At 41.4% G+C, this 23,776-nt stretch overlaps 1 protein-coding gene across 1 annotated transcript in view; it reads left to right on the top strand.

Annotated features, from left to right (window-relative positions):
- The first annotated feature begins 321 nt into the window (after window positions 1-321).
- The window catches only part of LOC109934300, a 45,203-nt gene continuing 21,748 nt past the window's right edge, over window positions 322-23,776 (top strand). The window contains exons 1-12 of the mRNA XM_048609717.1: window positions 322-459; window positions 1,066-1,158; window positions 1,688-1,791; window positions 10,240-10,357; window positions 11,524-11,648; window positions 13,809-13,899; window positions 15,688-15,744; window positions 16,734-16,831; window positions 19,123-19,174; window positions 19,759-19,910; window positions 22,230-22,353; window positions 22,666-22,809. Of these exons, the coding sequence (XP_048465674.1) occupies window positions 322-459; window positions 1,066-1,158; window positions 1,688-1,791; window positions 10,240-10,357; window positions 11,524-11,648; window positions 13,809-13,899; window positions 15,688-15,744; window positions 16,734-16,831; window positions 19,123-19,174; window positions 19,759-19,910; window positions 22,230-22,353; window positions 22,666-22,809 (1,296 nt within the window). The remainder of the gene's footprint in view (window positions 460-1,065; window positions 1,159-1,687; window positions 1,792-10,239; window positions 10,358-11,523; window positions 11,649-13,808; window positions 13,900-15,687; window positions 15,745-16,733; window positions 16,832-19,122; window positions 19,175-19,758; window positions 19,911-22,229; window positions 22,354-22,665; window positions 22,810-23,776) is intronic.

Raw genomic sequence — 23,776 nt, 5'->3', positions numbered from 1 at the left:
GTAGTTAACTGCCACCAGTCCTACTTTGTCTTGGGCCTATCCGGTGATTAGTGATGGAGGATATACCAGCCTAGAATATCTACAGATGAGGGACTATTCTTAGGTAAGAAGAACATTTATAGTGTTTATTTATAAGTATAACTATATTTTGTCAGGTGTAGTTGGTTAGACCTTAGGGAGCTGGTACAGATACATTTGCTCCCTCCAAAAGCTGGAGTAGAACTTCTGGTCTCCACCTACAGACTCTGTATAACATCAGTAGAATGGGTGGAGCCAATGTAATATGAACATTAACCTTTTCAGAACTATTACCTTATAGAAATGTTTGAATTCTTTCCATTCCATTGTCAGGACATTCCTGTCGGAGGGATCGACGGCTGGTTTAAACTGGAGCCTCGATCAAGCTCATCTCGAGTGCAAGGAGACTGTCACCTCATTTTGACACTGATCATGTCACAGGTAATGGGCTGGACAAGACACACACACAGTTATATTTAGGGAGGCAGAGGAAGAGGGTTTACCTTGAGTTATTGAAGTATTGTCAAGTCTTCTTAATAAGACCATTCGAATCAGCTAAGACCAAAACCCAACAGAAACCAGTCAGCAGGCCTTCCGCCCCACAGTGAGGACAGGAAATTACACTGGAATATCTTGCGAGAACCTAATGTCTGTATTCACCTGTCAAACATAGTCACTTGACTGAAGTAAGAGATTGCCAAATCCTGCCAATTGAAAAGTTCCCCAAATGTCAAAGAAGGGGCCTTTACCCCAGTAGGAGTCAGCACCTTTAGGAAAGGAGGCAACCTGTACCATAGTGTGAACTAATGCCTTCACGAGAAAAGAGACCTGTACCCAAATGAGAGTCAGTACTTTCAGGAGACAAAGGGACCTGTACCATAATGAGAATTAACACCTTCAGGAGAAGGTCCTGTACCTTAGTGAGAGTCAGCACCTTTAGGAGACAAGGGAATATATACCCCAGTGAGAGTCAGCATTTCAGAAGAAGAGAGGAAAGTAGAATAAACTGAGTTGTGAAGACTGCTGTCACAGTTGCCTGTTTTACAGAGAGATACAGAGCTGTGCAAGATGATGTGTGGTATGAGAATCCATGAGTTGTTGCTGAGGCAACTGTTGGAGATGGAGCACTCTGATTTCCAGGTATGTATTACTTCATTATAACAGAGTAGAACAGTTGGAGCTGTGACTGGCTTAGGTAGATGTTTATTTGGTATCTTTGACACTCCTATACCTTATTTATAATTAAATCCTTTGTGCAATCATCATATGTAAAAATCCTTGGTTGTTTCACATGATATTTATAATTAAAGCACTATAGTTAATGGGTGGTCCAAAATTCAATCGGTGCTGAATGAGTTGATATCTGTGTTATATTGCTTTATGCCCTTGACTGTGGAGACAGGACCAATGGGGTGTGTGTGAGTTGCAGAGGGAATCAGATTTGCCTGTGGTTCTATTGACCTGGAGAAGCCTCCTGCCACTCAATGACTTCATTCACATCTATAGAATGGACACAGGGTGAGGGGCCACAGAGTTTCTGGCATCCAGGAACTGCAAGGGAACTCCACTGGTTTGGAGTGGCACCATCATCACAGTGAAAACCATCTTGTCGCCACAGTAAACTTGAGACAGCCCAACAACTAATTTTGTTACCTCTCCTTCACCACAGGATGACCAAAACATCTGGTCTGGCAAACTCAGCAAACATGCTGTAACCATTCTAGCCCACCATGCCATGCAACTTGACCTCTCACCTCTACAGAAGACAGCTGTGTGAGTACAACTCCTGTATTAACTTTCACCATGTTGGTATTCAGAAATTTTTAACAAATAGTTTAGCAGCAAAGACAGTTGAGGAACACAGGAAGAAGTTTAATAAAATCATTCATGGCTCCCAGCAGGTATATTCCAGTGAGAAAGAAGGATTCCAGAAAGGGGATAAGCCAACCATGGTTAACCATGGAAGTTAAGGATATCATCAAATTAAAAGAGAACATATAATGTGGCAAAGATTAATTGTAAGCCAGAGAATTGGGAAAGTTTTAGAAAACAACATAAGATGACCAAAAAGTACCAAAGAGGGAGAAAATAAACTTGAGGGCAAACTTGCAAGTTTAACCAAGTCAGGCAGCAAGAGCTTCCTTAAATATATAAACAGTAAGAGAGAGGCCAAAGTGAACATCCCTTAGAGAATGAGTTTGGGGAAATAATAGTGGGGAATGAGGAAATGGCAGAGGAGTTGAATAAATACTTTGATTAGCCTTCATAGTGGAAGACACTATTAGCATTCCAAAAATGCTAAATAATCAAGGGCAAAAGGAGAAGAGGAATAAACACAAAAGTTATCACTAGAGAAAAAATGGTAGGGAAACTAATGAGGCTAAAGACCAAATAAGTCCCTAGACCTGATGGGATGCATCCGAGGATATTAAAAGAAGTAGCCATAGAGATAGTGGATACACTGGTAGTAATTTTCCAAGAATCCTTAGATTCTGAAAAAGTCCCAGATGATTGGAAAACATCTTATTTTATCTGAGCCTCCTTATCCACTATTAAGGCTGCTAAAGCTGTTGTTACCTCCTGTCTCCGTGTCTTCTAATATTTCAAAGTCCTCCACCTTGATATCTATATCCATGTCTTCCTATTCCATTATGAAGAACAATCCAAATTATTCATTGATGATGGTGTGTCCATGTCTTTCAGCTTCACACAGGTTACTTCCATGCCTCAAATGGGTCCTACACTTTCCCTAGATATTCTCTTGTTCTTTATATGTTGAAAAGAAAATCCCTTTGGGCTTTCCTTTTCTACCTGCCAATGCTTTCTCATGCATTTTCTTTGTTTTCCTAATTTCCTTTTTATCATGCCCCACCCCTCACCCCACCGCACCCCTCCCCCCACCAACCACCACCACCCTTCAGCTGCACCTTTTAATACTCCCATAGCGACTTTGCATATTGAGCCCTCAGTATCTGTCATAAGCATTTTTTTTCTTAATCCTAACCTTTATATACTTTAAACAGGATTCTTTTGTCTTGGTTCCACTCTTTGTCTTTATGGGAACATTTTTGCTGTTTTCTCCTTGAATGCCTCCCACTACTCTGACACAGTTTTGTCTGTAAATAATTCCTGTCAGTCCCCTTTGGCCGAATCGTATCAATAAAGTCAGCCTTTCACCAATTTAGTACTTGTATTCCCAGCCCATCCTTATACTGTTCCATTACTATCCTAAATTTAACCAGGTTATGGCTACTAATTCCAAAATGCTCCCCTACTGAGATGCTCTCCATTGCCTGGGCTCATTTCTGAATATTAGAACCAGAATTGTGTTTTTTACTTTCTGATGATAGGGCCTCATTTGATGATTCCGCCAAGATATCATCCCTCCTTACTGCTCTAATTAATTCCTCGATCAATTTTGTGTCTCCCTCTCCTTTTCTAATGCCATTCTATCTTGCCTTATTGCTCTACAATTAGGAATGTTGAACTGACAATCTTGCCCATCTTTCAGCCAAATCTCAGGCATTGCTATGATATTATACACCCATGTGCTTATCTGTGCCCTCAATCTGACTAGTGTATTTTTCAGACACCTTGTATCAAATTATATTCAACTTAGACTTGCTAAACTCACTTTTTTCTTATTTAGTCTGATTCCTCTGTCTTCAGACTTATTTGCATTTCAACTTCTAATTTGATTTCAACTTCTTCCACATACAGTCACAAAGGCTGAAAAACAGTTTGCAACTGAGATGCACTCAGGGGTTCCCTCACTAGCTGCGTGGTCCCCTTTTCCTGCCTGGGACATCGTTCCCTCTTCTCCCTTGTCAGCATTCTGCCTTCTGTGACACTCTACTCCACTCCCCTGTCATTTCTAACACTTTCTAATTCTTCCATGGCACATTCCCATACAGTCACTGAAGGTGTGAGACTTACCTTTCTTTTCCCCTTCCCTTCTCACTATCCGAAGCCACAAAAACACATTCAAGGTGAAGCGGCAATTTACTTGTATTTCTTTCAATCCAGTCCACTGCTCACAGTGAGGCCTCCTCTACATTGGCAAGGTCAAGCACAGACTGGGTGACTGTTTTGTGGAGTATCTTGACTGTGCTGTAAAAGCGGTCCCAATCTTCCAGTTGCTTGTCAGTTCAATACACCATCTTATTCCATGCTAACATTTCCATCTTAGGCCTGCTACAGTGTTCCAACAAAGACCAATGTGGGTTGGAGGAACAGAACCTCACTTTTTGCTTAGGCAGTTTACAGCCTTCAGGGCACAACGTGTGCTCAAAAACATGACCTCTGTCCTCCATTTCGATTACACTGCTTCCTATCCCCACACCCACAATCTTGCCCCCACTTCCAACCAATGTCTTGTTTGTGTGGGCTTGCTCTCAGCAAAGCTAACTAATTTGAATTATCCACAACGATCATGAATATCTTTTTTATATCAAAACACCTCCTTTACTACCCTTTTGCTCTAGACATCCTCAAGATCTGTTACACTCACTTTTCCTCCTGGCTGTCCTTGTGCACCAGTCGCTGAAGGTAAGCATGTAGGTGCAGCAGGCAGTAAAGAAGGCAAATGGTATGTTGGCCTTTATTGCAAGAGGTTTCCAGTACAGGAGCAGGGATGTTTTGTTGCAGTTGTACAGGGCCTTGGTGAGACCACACCTGGAATATTGTGTGCAGTTTTGGTCTCCTTTTCTGAGGAAGGATGCTTTTGTTCTCAAGGGAGTGTAGCGAAGGTATATCAGGCTGATTCTGGGGATGGCGGGTCTGACGTATGAGGAGAGATTGACTAGGTTAGGATGGTTTTCGCAAGAGTTCAGACAAATGAGGGGGTTCTCACAGAGACTTATAAAATTCTAACAGGACTGGACAGGGTAGATGCAGGGAGGATGTTCCCAATGGTGGGTATGTCCAGAACCAGGGGTCACAGTCTGAGGATTTAGGGTAGGTCATTTAGGATGGAGCTGAGGAGACATTTCTTCACCTAGAGAGTGGTGAGCCTGGGGAATTCATTACCACAGGAAGTAGTTGATACCAAAACATTAAATATATTCAAGAGGCGACTAGATATAGCACTTGGGGCGAATGGGGTCAAAGGTTATGGGGAGAAAGCAGGACTAGGCTATTGAGTTGGACGATCGTAAAGAACGGCAGAGCAGCCTTGAATGGCCGAATGGCCTCCTCCTCCTCCTCCTATCTTCTGTGTTTCTATGTTTCCAGCACTGTTGAGTTCTGAAGAAGAGGATTCATGGGACTTGAAACATAAACTGTTTCACTCTCCACAGATGCTAGCAGATCTGCTGACTTTCTCCAACGTGTTCTGCTTACATTTCAGATACAATATGAGTGAAGGGATTAAATTAGCTTTAGTTAGTTAAGGGTTAAAGCTTTAGTCATATTGAATGAATGAATAACAAATGATGTATATAAAGAGTCAAGGCTGGTAGTGTATAAGCCACACTATCAGCAGCATAGTGCTGGCTTTGTGCGGAATACAAACAATGCCTGTGTAAATTGTGGCACAACAGTAGAACAGTTCTGAAGAAGGGTCACTGGACTCAAAATGTTAACTCTGATTTCTCTCGACAGATGCTGCCAGACATGCTGAGAATTTTCAGCAATTTCTGTTTTTGTTTCTGATTTCCAGCATCTGCTGTTCTTTTGGTTTAGTAGATAACATAAGACACCTGGATGAAGAAACTGGGGAAATGGAACATGTAATGTTTTGTATAAAACTGGAGGTGTCAGAAGCCAGGCAGAGTTGGTTTTACATTGTTCTAAAACAAAGGCAGACGGCCAAATCAAATCAGCCTGCCTATACCTGTACTTAAACAAAGGAGACTGTGATGCGATGAGGGAGGAGTTAGCTAAGGTAGAATGGGAGCAAAAACTTTATGGTGGGTCAATTGAGGAACAGTGGAGGACTTTCAAAACAATTTTTCACAGTGCTCAGCAGAAGTATATTCCAGTGATAAGGAAGAACTGTAGGAAAAGAGAGAGCCAGAGAGAGGATGTCTAAGGAAATAAAGGAAAGTATCAGATTGAAAAAAAACACATACAAAAAAGCAAAGAGTAGTGGGAAACTAGTGGACTGGGAAATCTTTAAAGGCCAACAGAAAGCCACAAAAAAAGTTATAAAGAAAAGTAAGATAGATTATGAGAGTAAACTAGCTCAGAATATAAAAACAGGCAGCAAAAGTTTCTATAAATATGTAAATCGTAAAAGAGTGGCGAAGGTAAACATTGGTCCTTTAGAGGATGAGAAGGCCAATTTAATAACTGGGAATGAGGAAATAGCCGAGACATTAAACAGTTATTTCATGTCGGTCTTCACAGTGGAAGACACAAATAACATGCCGAAAACTAATGGCAAGAAGGTTATAGCAGGTGAGGACCTAGAAACTATCATTATCACTAAGGAGGCAGTGCTGGGCAAGCTAATGGGGCTAAAGGTAGACAAGTCTCCTGGCCCTGATGAAATGCATCCCAGGGTACTAAAAGAGGTGATGGGGGAAATAGCAAATGCACTGGTAATTATTTACCAAAATTCACTGGACTCTGGGGTGGTTCCTGCAGATTGGAAAACAGCCAATGTGACACCACTGTTTAAAAAAGGAAGTAGACAAAAAGCAGGTAACTATAGGCCAGTTAACTTAACTTCGGTAGTGGGGAAAATGCTTGAATCTGTCATTAAGGAAGAAATAACAAGACATCTGGATATAAATTGTCCCATTGGGAACACCCAGCATGGGTTCATGAAGGGTAGGTCATGTTTAACTAATTTGGTGGAATTCTTTGAGGACATTACTTGCATGGTGGACAATGGGGAACCTGTGGATGTGGTGTATCTGGATTTCCAGAAGGCATTTGACAAGGCGCCACACCAAAGGCTGCTGCATAAGATAAAGTTGCACGGTATTACAGGTAATGTATTGGCATGGATAGAGGATTGGTTGTCCAGTAGAAAGCAAAGAGTAGGGGCAAATGGGTGTTTTTCTGGTTGGCGGTCAGTGGCTAGTGGTGTGCCTCAGGGATCAGTGTTGGGACCTCAATTGTTTACAATTTATATAGATGATTTGGAGTTGGGGACTAAGTGTGGTGAGTCAAAATTTGCAGATGACACTAAGGTGAGTGGTAGAGCAAAGTGTGCAGAAGACACTGAAAGTCTGCAGAGGGATATAGATAGTCTAAGTGAGTGGACAAGGTCTGGCAGATGGAGTACAATGTTGATAAGTGTGAGGTCATCCATTTTGGTAGGAATAACAGCAAAATGGACTATGTTTTAAATGGTAAAAAATTGCAGCACTCTGCTGTGCAGAGGGACTTGGGTGTCCTTGTGCATGAATTGCTGAAGGTGGGATTGCAGGTACAGCAGGTAATTAAAAAGGCAAATGGAATTTTGTCTGCCATTGCTCGAGGGATGGAGTTTAAAAACAGGAAGGCTATGCTGCGGCTGTATAGGGTCCTGGTGAGGCCACACCTGGAGTACTGTGTGCAGTTTTGGTCTCCTTACTTGAGAAGAGATATACTAGCACTGGAGGGGGTGCAGAGGAGATTCACTCTGTTGATTCCAGAGTTGAGAGGGTTGGATTATGAGGAGAGACTGAGTAGACTGGGATTATACTCATTGGAATTCAGAAGAATGAGGGGAGATCTTATAGAAACATATAAGATTATGAAGGGAATAGATAAAGTGGGGGCAGGGAGGTTGTTTCCGCTAGCAGGTGAAACTAGGACTAGAGGGCATCGCCTCAAAATAAAGGGAAGCAGATATAGGACTGAGGTCAGTAGGAACTTCTTCACCCAAAGGGTTGTGAATCTGTGGAATTCCCTGCCCAGTGAAGCGGTTGAAGCTACCTCACTGAATGTTTTTAAGGCAAGGCTAGATAAATTTTTGAAAAGTAAAGGAATTAAGGGTTATGGTGAGTGGGCGGATAAGTGGAGCTGAGTCTCAAAAAGATCAGCCATGATCTTATTAAATGGCGGGGCAGGCTCGAGGGGCCAGATGGCCTACTCCTGCTCCTAGTTCTTATGTTCTTATGTTCTTGCAACACAGTAAAATTAAAACATTCAATGACTCTCAAAATTGACTCCAATGCTTCCTAACCAGACTTTTTGAATAACCAATACCAGACCTTTGTGAATAACTGCTACTAGGTACCAGCTTAAACGTAAGAATTAACAAGAACGGAGGTCTGTGACCAGCAGTGTGTCATAAGGATCGGTGCTGGGTCCACTGCTTTTTGTCATTTATATAAATGATTTGGATGTGACTATAGGAGGTCTGGTTAGTAAGTTTGCAGATGACACCAAAATTGGTAGTGCAGTGGATGGCGAGAAAGGTTACTTCAGAATACAATGGGACCTTGATCAGATGGGCCAATGGGCTGAGGAGTGCCAGACGGAGTTTAATTTAGATAAATGTGAGGTGCGCATTTTGGAAAGGCAAATCAGGACAGGACTTATACACTTAATGGTAAGGTCCTGGGCAGTGTTGCTGAATAAAGAGACCTTGGAGTGCAGGTTCATAGTTCTTTGAAAGTGGAGTTGCAGGTAGATAGGATAGTGAAGAAGGTGTTTGGTATGCTTGCCTTTATTGGTCAGTGCATATAGTATAGGAGTTCGAAGGTCATGTTGCGGCTGTACAGGACATTAGTTAGGCCGCTTTTGGGATACTAGGTGCAATTTTGGTCTCCCTGCAATAGGAAGGATGTTGTAAGACTTGAAAGAGTTCAGAAAAGATTTCCAAGGATGTTGCCAGAGTTGGAGGGTTTGAGCTATGCCAAGAGGTTGAATAGGCTGGGGCTATTTTCGCTGGAATGTAGGAGGCTGAGGGCTGACCTTAAAGATGTTTATAAAATCATGATGGGCATGGATAGGGTGAATAGCCAAGGTCTTTTTCCCAGGGTGGGGGAGTTCAAAACTAGAGGGCATAGGTTTAAGGTGTGAGGGGAAAGATTTAAAATGGACAAAAGGGGCAACTTGTTCATGCAGAGGGTGGTGTGTGTATGGGATGAGCTGCCAGAGGAAGTGGTGGAAACTGGTACAATTACAACATTTAAAAGGCATTTGGATGGGTATATGAATAGGAAGGGTTTAGAGGGATATGGTCAAAATGCTGGCAAATGGCACTAGATTAATTTGGGATATCCGGTTGGCTTGGGCGAGTTGAACCGAAAGGTCTATTTTCATGCTTACAACTCTATGACTCTAATTTATTAATGTCACAGAAACTTTAGCACAGCGAAGTTAAACATCAAGGCAATCAAATTGATGTCTATGATTTAAACCCAATTATCTTTGATTCTAGACTCCATTCACACAAAGATAGATAGTCAAACAAACATATAGTAAAGAGATAAATCAAAAGGAAAATAAATGAGCTGTATCTGGCCAGTCAACTGAAGCAATGTCCACAATCAGTAATATCACAGACACATGGGGTTGTACCTTGCTTGGTTTCTAAAGATATTGGTCAATGCAAACAGCTTCTAGTTGGTTCTGAGGAATATTTATCTAGTTCTTATAACTGAGATTCTATTCTCTGATCTCTCAATACATTGATAATGGGAGGACAACCAGAGAACAATCAGATCTCCTTCCTGTAGCTTTGGCAGCCACAAATCTTCTGACAAAACACACAGTTCAAAGCCAGTTTAAACTTTGGTTTCTCTTTCTGGTTTTGTTTCAACATTTTCTTTGATTGGCATCTATTAACATTTAAACATCTGCCATCTGTTTGAGCATAATGCCTCTCTGGAGTCAAAACATCTAAAAATTACTTTTAACAAGTATCAATTAGCAATTAACCTTCAGGTCTAGCTTCATAAACAAATATCAGTTTGTCTGTTCTGCTCTTTTCTTAAAAATAGAAAAGCTGATGCTCACAGTCCAAAAGTCACCTTCAGCTCTCAGCTCACAGTTCACTGCTCCAAGCCAAAAATGGTACAAATAAGGAGAAGTCAGTGAGGGTTGTAACAACACTTCACAATCATAAGACTAGCCTCCATTGCATACACATGAAAACAAACAATCATTTGACCCGTCACCTGAGTTTTCTATCAACTTTTCAAGTTGTACAATTACGATGATATAGAATCAGATATAAGGTTCCTCTAACATCCCATCAAGCACTCTGTAGACTGAAGAGATTGAGAGGAAATGAACTAGAGCTGTTTCAAATAAAGTGTTTATTTCTTCCCCTTGCAGTGAGTGGCAGGCATATAGCAAGCACTACCAGTTCCGCTTTATGGACTGTGGTTTCCTTCTCCACCTCCTTGAGGACCTGGATCAGAGGTTCGAGACTAGTATTCTTACCAAAGACCAGGTAAAACGTTCATGTCACTAAATATTGCCTGTGGCAACTATTACTCCCCCTACCCCCAGTTCTGTTTACTCCCTGGAAATTGGTGACTTTTAATAGTTTCCAAGGGTTGGACATTCTTCAGTATTTTACACAAGTTACCAACCTTCATCTGTGACTCTAAACAGTGTTATGACAGGCTGTGTGTCTGTTAAATAAAGCACAAGTTTTGACAATCTTATGCCACTAATTTTTTTTTGAGTGTCTGCGAGCATCTTTGTGTATATGTGCATGTGTGTGAACCTTGTAAATGTGTGTGCAATGAGAGTGCATGTGCACATATCTCTCTCTCACACACTTCCACTTTGAATACATGAAATGTTAAGAATGCACCATGTGGCAGCTTTTATGTTTGGATTTCAAACTCATTTTTTTCAGTGAATTTGTCAAATTTTATTACTGTGTAACGTTATTCCAGTTTCTGTATTTTTCAAATTACGCTTAGTTGGTGTCTGGGAGGTGAGAAATTTTATTAAATAAAATAGGAACAGGAGAAGACCATTTAGCCCCACAAGCCTTCCCCTATCCCTTAATTTTTTGTTTAGTTAACAAACAAAAATGTATTGAACTCAGATTTAAACTTATCAATTGACAGTGGTGTAGTGATAATATAACTGGATATTAATCCAGAATTCTAGGCTAATGTGCTTGGGACATGGATTCAAATCTAATCATGGCAGATGGTTACATTTGAATCTAATAATATTCAGGAATTAAAAGCGAGCCTGATGGTAACAGGGTAGCCATCATCCTAAAAACCTATCTGTTTCAGTGACGTTCTTACCTGCTCCAGCCTACATGTGATTCCAGACCCACAACAATCTGGCTGATTTTAACTGACCTCTAAAACAACCTAGCAAACTACTCAATTGAAGGGTAATAAATGGTGGCCTTGGTAGTGACACTGACATCCCCTGAACAAAAAAACAAAACAAAACCCATGTGCTGCAAAGGGTGGAATGCTGCTCACTATATAACAACACCCATCTTAGCCTAAGTCACATCCATTTATTCCTGGTAAACACGGACTACAGCAGCCTCTAAGAGCTGAGGCCACTTCTCACAGGCCAGTGTCTCCTTGGTCATTGTTATTGTAGTTATATTATTCCTTTAACTTTGTTTTGTTGCAGGAGGAGTTCCTGGGTGACAGTTTTGACCTTTTTATTGACTACAGCTGGGAGTTGCTCCAGAGGATGAAGCAGGTCTTTCCCGTCAATCATCCAATGGCATTACAACAGCTAGAACTGATGCTGAGGTAATACAGATCAAGCTGAGCCAAACTGAGTGAGACTAGACCAGAGTGGATCCAGAGTCAGGTGAGGCCAGATCAGATTGAGCGAGGCCATACTACATCAAGTTGAGTCAGGCAAAGCCAGGCAGAATAGGGCCAAGACCAGACCAAGCTTGGACAGGCCAACCTGAGCCAGGCAAGCTCAGACTCAGCTTTGCGAAACAAAACTGACCTACACTGAACTGGGACAGACTGAGACAACTGAGTCTTGCTCAAGACATGAGTATGTTGGTCCACGTGCATCACACAGGAGAGTCTCCCAATTGTTCTCGAAAGCATTGACTGTCATTGGATTTCAGTTCCATTTTAGCAGATGTCCAATCAGACCTAGACTTTTAGCATGTGCAGATTATTCCAACTCTTGGGAGGGCTTCACAACTGAATCACATGCTGTTCCTTCTGGCATCACATGCTTTATCTTCCGTCTCTTCACTAAATAGTGATCAGAAGAAAGAAATGTGGCAAATTGTACTTTTACCTTCTGAACTCGGGCATTACCATTAATTATCACCAACCCATTGTTAATCAGCTGAACCAGCACAAACTGATGATTGAACCATAGCTCTTCCTGGTCTGAGTGCCTTAGCTACTCTCTTGAGGTACTGTTGAAGAAGCTGTTTCAGGTGCTGATAAGGTGCCACCTTGAAGATTATTGCAGTAGATAAAAGCTCATGGTGTTGGGCAGTCACATTTGTATTGATAAAATATTAGTTAACTAACAAGAAGCAGTGAGTAGGTGCAAATGAGTCATTTTCTGTTTGGTAAGTTATGACAAGTAGATGTGTCACAGGGATCAGTCCTAGGGCCTCAACATTTTACAATTCATATAAATGACCTAAGACATGATTACTAAATTTGCTGATGATATAAATAAAGGAGGAAAATTAAGTTATGAAGAGGCCATAACAGGCTGCAAAGGATTTTGGATAGTTGAAGTGAGTGAGCAAAGATCTGGCACATGGAATATAATGTGGGAAAATCTGTAATTGTCCATTTTTGGCAGGAAGAATAGAAAACAAGCATATGATATAAATGGTGAGAGGTTGCAGAACTCAGAGGTGCAGATGGTTTTGGCATCCTTTTGCACGAATCATCAAAGATTAGAATGCAGGTACAGCAAGTAATGAGGAAAGCTAATCAAATGTACTGTGTATTACAGGGGGAATTGAATACAAAAGTAAGGTTATGCTTCAGTTGTACCAGGCATTTCTGAGACTATATCTGGGGTACTGCGTACAGCTTTGGTCTTCTGATTTCAAGAAGAATATAAGTTCAGAGAAGGTTTACTGGACTAATACTGGGAAAGGTCTGGTCGTCTTATCAGGAAAAGGTTAGACAGGCTAGGCTTGTATCTGCTGCAGTTTAGAAGAGTAAGGAGTAACTTAATTGAAACATTTAAGATCCTGAGGGCATTGTGACACTATTGTAGGGGAATGTAGAACTGGGGGTCTTGATTAAAATTAAGGGATTGTCCATTTAAGACAGATGTTAAGAAATGTTTCTCTCACAGAGGGTCATGGGTCTTTGGAACTTTATTCTTCAAAGACAGTAGAAGCAGAGTTTTTGAATGTTTTAAAGGAAGTGGTCGATAAGTAATGGAGTGAAAGGTTATTGGGGGGTAGGCAGGAATGATATCAGATCAACCATAACCTTATTGAATGGAAGAACAGGTTTGAGGGAGCAAGTGGCTTACTCCTGCTTCTAGTTTGTGTATTCATATGTTTGTAATGTTAATGTAGGAAACACTGTTCAGTAAAGAATATCTTTGGAACTAAGAATTTTCTTTCTCTGTCTCTCTTCTTCTGTCTGTCTCTCTATTTCCGTCTCTGTCACTTCTTTCTGTCTTACTCCTGTTCTTTATCTTTTTTACCCCTACTCCTCCTACATCACTTACTCCCATTGTCTTCCATTTTGTCCTGCCTGATATCGCCTCTCTTGGTTTCTCTGTCTCCCTGTCTTTCTTCCAATTCCTGTTTTCCTCTTTGGGTTTTCTCGTTCTTTCCCTCTCTCTCTCTGTAACTCCTAATTTTTATTTCTCCCTAATTATTTATCTCTCTTTCTCTCTGTTTTTCTCTCTCTATCTCTCACCTGTTTCGTGTCTGTGTTTGATTTAATATTTTTCAGGTGTTTATTGAAGATTTATTCCATGGAAGCCTTTAAAGTGGTCTGTCCTTTACACGACCAGCTCCATGTGGAGATTGTTGCCATGGTGAAGGTACAGTGAGGGCTTCATTGTCAATAATCAGAAATCATGCCAGAATCTGATGATAAATTGCATTGACGACCTTGAAGGGAGAATCTCGTCCGACCAATCTTTTTAACACAAGTTAATGAGGGGGAGGGCAAGTTCCTTTGATGTAGTGAATCTCAACTTCCCAATGAGTTTTGAGAAAGCAGATGAGGAGACACTTCTCCATAAATTAAACCCAGCAGGTTGACACTGGGTGACACAAATTAGTAACTGGTTAAACAGACGGAAACAGCATTATAATAAAGGTAGAAAAGATACAGTTGAAGGATGGTCAAAGAGCTGTGATCTGTATATATCCATTTATATATGAACAACATGGATTTGCTTTATAACATTACTTAAATTCACTGATAAATCAGAACAGAATTGGATTAGAGCAGGTCAAGATCATATCAAAACAACGCAACAGTATTTGGAGATAGCAGGAACTGCCAATGCTGGAGTCTGAGATAACAAGGTGTGGAGCTGGAGAAACACAGCAGGCCAGGCAGCATCAGAGGAGCAGGAAAGCTGACGTTTCAGGTCTGGACCCTTCTTCAGAAATTTGCACTTGAACTGGTTAGAAGAAATGAATTTAATGTGAACAAATGCAGAATGTATGGAAGAAAAATAAAAGGAACATGGAACCTATGAGGAAATAGAAGTTATCAAAGGGTAAGGAGATAAAATTCTCAGGCACTAATGAACTTCTCACTCAACATCTTTACTGCAAAGAAATAAAACACTTTGCAGAATTTGTGCAAACCATGCAACCTTCATCTATCGATTTAAATGTCACCATCCACAAGAACCTCTCTGAGTGACACAACATCCTGACTTGGAAATACATGACCATTCCTTTACTGCTGGAATAAAATCATGGAACTCCCTTTGGATGCATCCACACCAGATGGACAACAGCAGTTTCAGAAAGCGGATCACCCCCAACTTCTCAAGGACAATTAGAGTTGGGGGAAAAATTGCCAATAATGCCCATATCCCTTGAAAGAATTTTTAAAAATTAAATACAGATTAGACCACGTGTGGAGGCACACATAGTCCCAATGTCTCTTGGCAAACTGAACTGGGCAAACCAACTCTAGGACCACTGTGTGTTGGACCTAAGACAAATTACTGTACAGTTTTAAGTCTTAATAAAATAAAGAGTATATTACACATTGGATTCAGTATAATCAGAAGACTCTCACTCAGATTTAAAAATACCTTTGGTAACATTATGCTAAGTGGTATTGAATAGGAACATAGCTGCAAAAGTGGGTCATTCAGTCCCTCGAGCCTACTCTGCCATTCTAGATCATGGTTGATCATCTACCTGTTCACCAAAATCCTGCACTCTTCCCATATCAATTGGTGATATTAGTACCTAGAAATCTGTCAATTTCTATCTTGGACTTAATGTCAAAGCTTCCACCACCTTCTGCTGTGGAGAGTTCCAAAGATTCACTAGTCTCTGAGTGAATTCCTCCTCATCTCAGTCCAGATGATTTATCCTTTTTATTCCAAGACTGTGTCCTTTGGTTCTAGACCCACAGCTAGGGAAAACCTCATAAACGGAATCAACTTTTTATTCCCTTAAGAATTTTGTATATTTTCATGAGATTGCCTCTTAGTGCATTTTAGAGGAATAAGTGACATTATATCAAGTGGCATTGTGTCAAGCAGCATTGCACAAAAAGACACTCTGTTGAATAGCATTGTGGTTTGACATTTCAATGAGTGACACTGTGCTGATTTTCTCTGTTAATTTTACAGAAATCCACATCTGAATGGTATAAGAAAATGTGTGACACCTTCAAACCAAAACTTAAGGTATGTGTGACTGAATAATGTAATCTGTGCAGATCAGCAGAAGTATTTGATTTTGCCATATTAGTATTGTTCTTGCTGCCTGTCTTATTCATTACTGAGTTCATGATCCATTGTGCAAAGTAATCAGTGTGAAAACAAGCAACACACAGAAGTTCTCAAGTTGAACCACAAATCAGCTGAACTGAACTGAATAGTTATAGAAGCAATTTCATGTGTCTGAGTAATGAAAGAGAAAATTATCCTATGTTTCTACTCCTGATTACAGTGATTTGGGAAGGGATAGAGTTGATGGAAAGTTGGGTTTTAGAACATTGCTTAAAGTGGTAGATGGGGTGCCAATCAAGCAGGCTGCTTTGTCCTGGATGGTATTGTTACAGTAAGTTGGGTTTGGGGTGTTGTTGATGATGAGCTGGGTTTGAGGGGTTTTGTGATGATGAGTTGGATTTGGGGAGTATTGTTAATGATGTGTTGACTCTGTGAGGAGCGTGCAGAGGCTGTATATGGTGAATTGAGTTTAGGCAATGATATTGACAATGTGCTGAGTTCAGAGACACTGATGCATATTTCAGTTTTCCTGACAATGTGTTGGGTTTGGCAGTGTTATTGATTACTAGGTTGGGTTTGTGTGGGTTTGTTGACAATGAGTTAGGTTTTGGCATGTTGTTGACCATGAATTGGGTTTTGGCATGCTGTTGACCATGAATTGGGTTTCGGCATGTTGCTGACTGTGTGTTGGGTTTTGGTGTGTTGCGTTTTGGCGTGTTGTTGATCCTCAATTGGGTTTTTGCATGTTGTTTACCGTGTGTTGGGTCTTGTGGCATTGTTTACCGTGTGTTGGGTCTTGTGGCATTGTTTACCGTGTGTTGGGTTTTGCGGCATTGTTTACTGTGTGTTGGGTTTTGCAACATTGTTGACTGTGAATTGGATTTGGTGATGAAAGGTTCATTACTTTTTATCAAAACTGATCTCAGGCTGACTTTATTTTGCAGTCTGAATTGACTAAACTGATGAGACTGGTACAACTGGTTGATGCAGTTTGTACAGAGCTACGTAAAGATCGAAACAAGTACAACCAAATATTTGTCAGGTATTTGACATTTTTTTTGTTCCTACATTTTAGTAACAGTTATTTTGTTCAGATAGGTTAAGGATATTGGTGCTGGGAAATAAAACCTTTCATTGCTCTGGATACCAAGTCTCTAATAATATTCCCAGGGCAGGTACAGGAAGAGATGGACACAGAGTATAGATTGCTCAACATTGTCCGATCAAACACTCTGTGTCAGAGAGAGTAAATCACCTCTATACATTTGCTTATAAAATGTTTCATGAGATCTACAACCTCTCACTATTTTTAAACCCTTGTCCAATGGATGTAGTATTACTAGCCAGGTCAGCATTTATTTTCCATCCCTAATTGTCTTTGAGAAGGTTACAGTTAGCCACCTTCTTGAAATGCTGCAATTTTGTTAGAGTTGCATAAACCCACAGTGATGTTTCAAAGTGGGTTCCAGAATTTTGATTCAGAAAGAATGAATGAATGGTGATACCGTGTCAAGTCTGGGTGGTGTATAGCTTAGAGGGAATCTACAGATGTGTTTTTCTCATGTATCTACTGTCTTTGTCCTTCTAGATAGTTTGGCAAGTTCCTACAATACACCTTATAGATTGTACACTCTGCTGCCAATGTGTTGCCTATGGTGGAGGAAGTGAATGTTTAAAGTGGAGTGTCAATCAGCAGGCTGCTTTGTCCTGGATGGTATTCTTATACCCCACTGGTGTAGTGTACTGGAAATCAAACCCACTATTTCTGGAATCATCGTACAAGTTAAATGATTTAAAAGGGATGTGGAATTCCTCAATTTATCTGTCTTTTAGACCCACACCGACAGAAAGCATGGACCAAGTTTCCTGTCCTTAACAAGAATTACTATTTATTACAAATAAATAGATTCTAGGCAAACAATTGTAAACCATCAGCATATAACTCTACTAGTTAAAACTTCAACCTCATTATAAACTTCCCTTCCACACATACACGCAGACAGACACAGACAGGAAACAAAAAAATTGAAGGAGGTTAAAAAATCAGGCAGTTTAGTGGTCTCTCTAAAAATCCTGTCTGCAGGGTTTATAGAGAATATCCTTTTGCCAATCAGAATATTGCTTTTTGATCTTCCTTCTCCAGATACTTCCACTTGTTTGCAGGAGGCACAGGGTGACCAGATCCCACATATAAAAATGTTTGGCATATCAATTAAAGTCATAGTTTGCAGGAACTGGAAAGGGAAATAAACTGGTTATCTTCAGGCTTATGTAGAAACATAGAAACATAGAAGATAGGAGGCCATTCAGCTCTTTGAGCCTGGTCCACCATTCATCATGATCATGGCAGATGAGTCTTGAGATGCTTTTTACTGCAGAGAAAAGTGACAGCTCTGCCTTCGCAAAGATCTGATTGCTTTTGCCAAAACATTCAAACCACCAAGCTGTTCTGGTACCCTGGAGCTAATCACCTAATTGATGGCAGATAGAAGGCAACCATCATCGATAACTGGTTGCTAGTCCACAGACCAATTAGCTACTTGTTGCCAGCTAAACTTCAATTATACACATCCCTTGACCAAGATTGTCTGCAAACTAGGCTTTTGCTACTGCTTGAACAGTACTTGTGTAAACAGTACTTGTAATGAGTGTTAGGTTACACACTTTCAAAAAGTGCAGCAATCCTTTCACATTCCTTGGTATTTGAAATAGTTAACAATCCAAGCCTGAATGTTGTCCAGGTCTTGCTGCATATACACATGAACTGCTTCAGTATCTAAAGAGTCACGAATGGCGCAGAAATTGTGCAATCATCAGCAAACATTCCCATTTATGGAAGGAAATCATTGATGAAACTGCTGAAAATGATTGGCTCTAGGACACAATACTTAGGAAACATTGTTTGAGGTCATAGGGATTGTCACAGACTAGGCATCACATTGGTGCTACACAAGAGCTGGGTTGCTCACTCACTTGTTTGACAACCCCAATGGGAGTCATCACTTAGGTTTGTGCACACTTCAATTTGTAACTCATTGCAGGGGACAGAAGAGAGAATGTGAGAAGGTTGACAGGGCTGAGATTGCAGTTGTGGAAGACTGACCAGGCCTCTGGCTGTACAAATTCTTGCGTTTTGATGGAATGGGAAATTGAGCTCAATGTTAAGTATCCTGCCACCCCACTACCACCCCACTACCCCATATCTCGCAAAGAGGTGGTGTAAGCCAGAGAGGCCATAAGAATACATTCTGTTGGTTGTGTTCCTGTTGTGTGTTGTAACTTCACTGAGCAGCTGTTTTTCATCCACTTGGAATGATTTCTGTCTCTTTCCAGTATTTTGAAGATTGATTACTTCAGCATTGCCTACCAACAGCTGGAGAAACTGGTAAGGAGATTGTTTATTTGACTCTGAGAGTGAGTTCTTGGAGCACCCTCCCCACCAAACCTAAATGCCAGAGACTCAACTCCAAAAACATCAAGCCTCCATTACGTTTGAGAATCTCCAATCAATTATGTGTGAGTCTTCAATCACCAGAGTTTTTGCATACCCTCATCATATGTAAGCCTCTAAACCCTGAGCACATTTCCTGTGCTGCGTCCTTGCCCAACCCCTTTGCCATAACCCCAACCTCATGCTCATTGTCCAGCCACAACTGGGAACTCATTGTGTGCTGAATCAGGGCAATGATCAGGTTCAGCAGCTTTTCCTGGAATGTGGGGACTGGTCCCCCTCAATCAGCCTCTGAATGACCAGCTTAATTGCAGCACCTCATCAGAACATCTTAGTTGCTGATAGGTCTCTCCCTCATTGCAGTGTCCTCAATGTGGTGGGAAGAGTGAATCTAAGACTGTATGCAGGATTACCTGCTTATCATGGATCTAACTGGAATTGTCTTCTCCCCACTCCTGAACCCAGGATTTGTGATTGTTGCCTCAATCTATTTCCTTAAAACTGTCTGCTTGGTGCAGGTCGCAGATGATGTTCTCATGCTGATGGATGAACTGGGGACAACCATGGAACAGGAGAGGTCACAAATGACCCAACAGATGGGGGAGACTCTGTTTGAGCTGTACTTGTCACTTAAAGAGCTGAAACAATTCAAGGAGTACCTTCAATTAAAGTGAGTCAACAGAAGCTAGAATTACTCACCTTAAAGTAGCCCGAGAGAATGGAATTAAGACATCAGTCACTGAGCAGGAATTATCAGGAGTGACTAAAGGTAAAGTTGAAGCGATGGGTTATGTAGCAATGGAGAGAGGAATGGAGACCATAAAAAATTAAGACCAGCCCTGGTGCATTGTGACAATTACTTCAAACTCCGAATTCAAGAGCCAGGACCGGAAGAACTTGCAAGTGTGGAAACAGCTGGGTGGTGACTTGAGCAATTCTCTGTACAACGACTTGGACTCTGAAACCAATGTACTGGATTGTCCCCAGAAAAGAACAGAATTTTACAACACAGAAAGAGGCCAGTCAATCCAGTGTGCCTTTGTTTGGTAGAGCTGTTTAGAGCCAATTTCCCACTCCATTGCTTTTGTCCTGTTGATGCCGACTTTGACAAGGGGGCCTCCAAAATGTCCACTTTCTTTCTCAACCAAGGATTCCCCAGCACAGTAGTTGACAGTGCCCTCAGGCAGGTGTGACCCATCTCCCGCACTTTAGCCCTCAGCCTCTCTCTTCCCTCCCACATAGGGTCACCCGTGTCCTCACCTACCATCCCACAAGCATCCACATCCAGAGGATCATTGCTGCCATTTCCACTACCTCCAGCAGGATGTCCCCACCAGACACATATTCCCTTCCCCTCCCTTGTCAGCCTTCTGCAAGGACCGTTCCCTCTGGGACACCCTGGTCTACTCTTCCTTCACTTCCAACACCTCCTGTGCCCCCACAACCCCATGGCACTTGCCCCTGCAACCACAGAACGTGTAACACCTGTCTGTTTACTTCCTCCCTCCTCAGTATCCTAGGGCCCAAGTACACCTTTCAGGTGAAGCAGCAATGTACCTGCACTTCACTCAATCTAGTCTACTGCATTCGCTGCTCACAATGTGGTGTCCTCTACATTGGGGAAACGAAGTGTAGACTGGATGACCACTTTGCAGAACATCTATGTCCTGTCTGCAAAAAGACCCTGAGTTTCCAATTGCCTGCCACTTCAAAACATCACCTTATTCCCTGGCCAATATCTCTGTCTCTGGCTTGCTGCAGTGCTCCAATGAAGCTCAACACAAGTTGGAAGAAGAGCACCTTATTTTCTGCTTGAGAACTCTACAGCCTTCTGAACTCGATATTGAGTTCAACAATTTTAGGGCTTGAGGCACCTTCTCCCTTGTCCTTACCCCAACCCACCAGGCCTTGTTATCACATAGTCTGCTATTAAACACAACCCATTGTTAGCTACTAATAGTCCCCATTAGTAGCTATTCATTCTCTGAGGCTAATCATTATCCACTCCTTTGTCTGCATAACTTCTTCTTTCTCCTTAGGCTCTATCTCCACCTATTGTTTACTCCTTACCCCTTCACCACTCTACCTTCTGCATAAAAAACATTTTCCTGGCTACCATGAGTTCTGAGGAAGGGTCACTGGACTCAAACTGTTAATTCTGATTTCACTTCACAGATGCTGCCAGACCTGCTAAGCTTTTTCAGCAATTTTTGTTTTTGTTTCTATTTCCAGTATCTGCAGTTCTTTCGGTTTTTATTCCACATTTTTATTTGCCTTTCCTTATAGCCCTGCCAGTTTTTTTCCTTGCAGTTATTTATCCAATATCTTTTTAAATGCTACGATTGAGTTTGCATCCACCATCTTTCAGGCAATGCATTCCAGATGAGAACAACTCACTGTGTAAAGCAGTATTTCTTCTTAGAAACATTGAAAATAGTCCCAGAATTAGGCTATTTGACCTTTTGAGCCTGCTCCACCATTCAATTTGATTACAGCTCATCATCCAATTCAGTACCCTGTTCCTGCTTTCACCCCACTCCACCCTTTGATCCCTTTAGCCCTAAGAACTGCATCTATCTCCTTCTTGAAAACATTGAATATTTTGGCCTCAAATCTCTTTCTGTGGCAGGGAATTCCACATGTTCACCACTCTCTGGGTGAAGAAATTTCTCATTGTCTCTGTTCTAAATGGTCTACCTCACCAGGGGCTGAAAGTCCAGTGCTGAGGGAGGGAGTGTTGCATGTTCTGAGCAGATATTAAATGCAGGTTCTGTTTTCCTTCATAATAGTAAGGATTGGTCTAACACAGGATCCCATTGAGCAGGGAGTGATCTAGCACAATGGATCCCATAAAGCAAGGAATGGTCTGATACACTGAATCCTATAAGCAGTGAGTGGTCTAATACATTGGATCCTGTGGCCAGGGAGTGGTCTAACACACCTGATCCCACCGTGACTCTAAATCTGTTTTGTTTCCCATCCTCTCCAGGGACTCGCAACTTCTGGCACTCACAAATTTCCACAATTGGTTTCAGACATCCATTAACAAATGGCTCCAAATTGTTTACGAAAAGTCGTGTGAACGTATTACGAGGGCAGTGTCAGTGGATCAGGTAAATGACCCAATGACCCTCTGTTGCCAGTTGAGCATGTTAACAAGTTGCAGGCTCATTCTCCGTGATTTCCTCTTCTATTTAGGCATGATCAGTAATTGTACTGTAGTGACAGTAATTGATATAGTGAGGGGACAAGGCAGAATACTTGGGTCAGTTGATTTAACTCACGAAAATCTCTTGTATTAAATGTGTGTGGGTACAGATCATGAGAGGGGAGGTTTTACAGAGGATGTTGAGTAACCTTTTCTCAGAATGGTCTCTCTAAGTTGACAATAGCGGTGAATGTTTGTGCATTTATTTAACTTCCAGTTCGAACCTGTTGACACATTGTCGAAGCACAGCAGTTCGGCTGTCGATGTAGTGACTTGCTTCACTCAGATCAAGAGCTTCTGGCTGCAGCTGGCCTGGCCTGACCCCATGGGGGCATTTGTCTTTGTAACAAAAATTACTGACGTGAGTATCAGCACAATCCTCTCAATTATTGCAGCTTTCTGAAAAGATATTGTTCCTCAAAGGAGACTCAGCAAGTATATTGGCCCTGTTCTCATCTGACTTCTATGATCTCTGCGGTCAGTGTAGAGGCTTGTGAGTGAGTGGAAATCAGAGGGCAGGTGTTGAGCTTCTGGTCACAGAGCCAGATCTACATAGAGTCATAGAGCATAGAAACGGACCCTTCAGTCCAACTAGTGACTGCCGACGATGTTCCCAGACCAAACTAGTCCCACTTGCCTGCGCTTGCCATAATACTCCAGACCTTTTCTATTCATGTTCTTATCCAAATGTTTTTTAAATGTTGCAACAGTACCTGCATCCATCACTTTCTCTGGCAGTTCATTGCACACATGAACTACTCTCTGTGTAAAAAAAAAAAAAGTTGCCCCTCAGGTCCTTTATAAAGCTTTCTCCTCTTACCTTAAAAATATGCCCCCTACTTTTGAACTCCCTTGCTATTAAAGATCCTTGCTATTATCTATCTAAGCACCTCATGATTTTATAAATCTCTATAAGGTCACCCCTCAAACTTCCACACTCCAGTGAAAAAAGTCCCAGCCTACCTTTATAACTCAAACTCTCCATTTCTGGCAACATCCTGGTAAATCTTTTCTGAACCCTCTCCAATTTAATAATATCCTTCCAATAGCAGGGTGATCAGACCTGTACACAGTACTCCAGAACAGGCCTCACCAACGTCCTGTACAATCTCAACATGATGTCCCAATTCCTATACTCAAAGGTCTGAGAAATGAAGATAAGTGTGTTAAACACCTTCTTAATCACCCTGTCTACCTGAGACACAAATTTCAAAGAATCATGTACCTGAACCCCTAGGTGTATGTTCTACAACACTACCCAGGGCAATACCATTAATTGTATAAGTCCTGCCTTGTTTAATTTACCAAAATGCATTTATCCAAATTAA

Source organism: Rhincodon typus, chromosome 21, assembly GCF_021869965.1.
Source record: "Rhincodon typus isolate 14 chromosome 21, sRhiTyp1.1, whole genome shotgun sequence".
Classification (NCBI taxonomy): Eukaryota; Metazoa; Chordata; class Chondrichthyes; order Orectolobiformes; family Rhincodontidae; genus Rhincodon; species Rhincodon typus.
The sequence above is the reverse complement of the archived record's forward strand: the minus strand, read 5'-3'. Positions and strand labels throughout refer to the sequence as shown.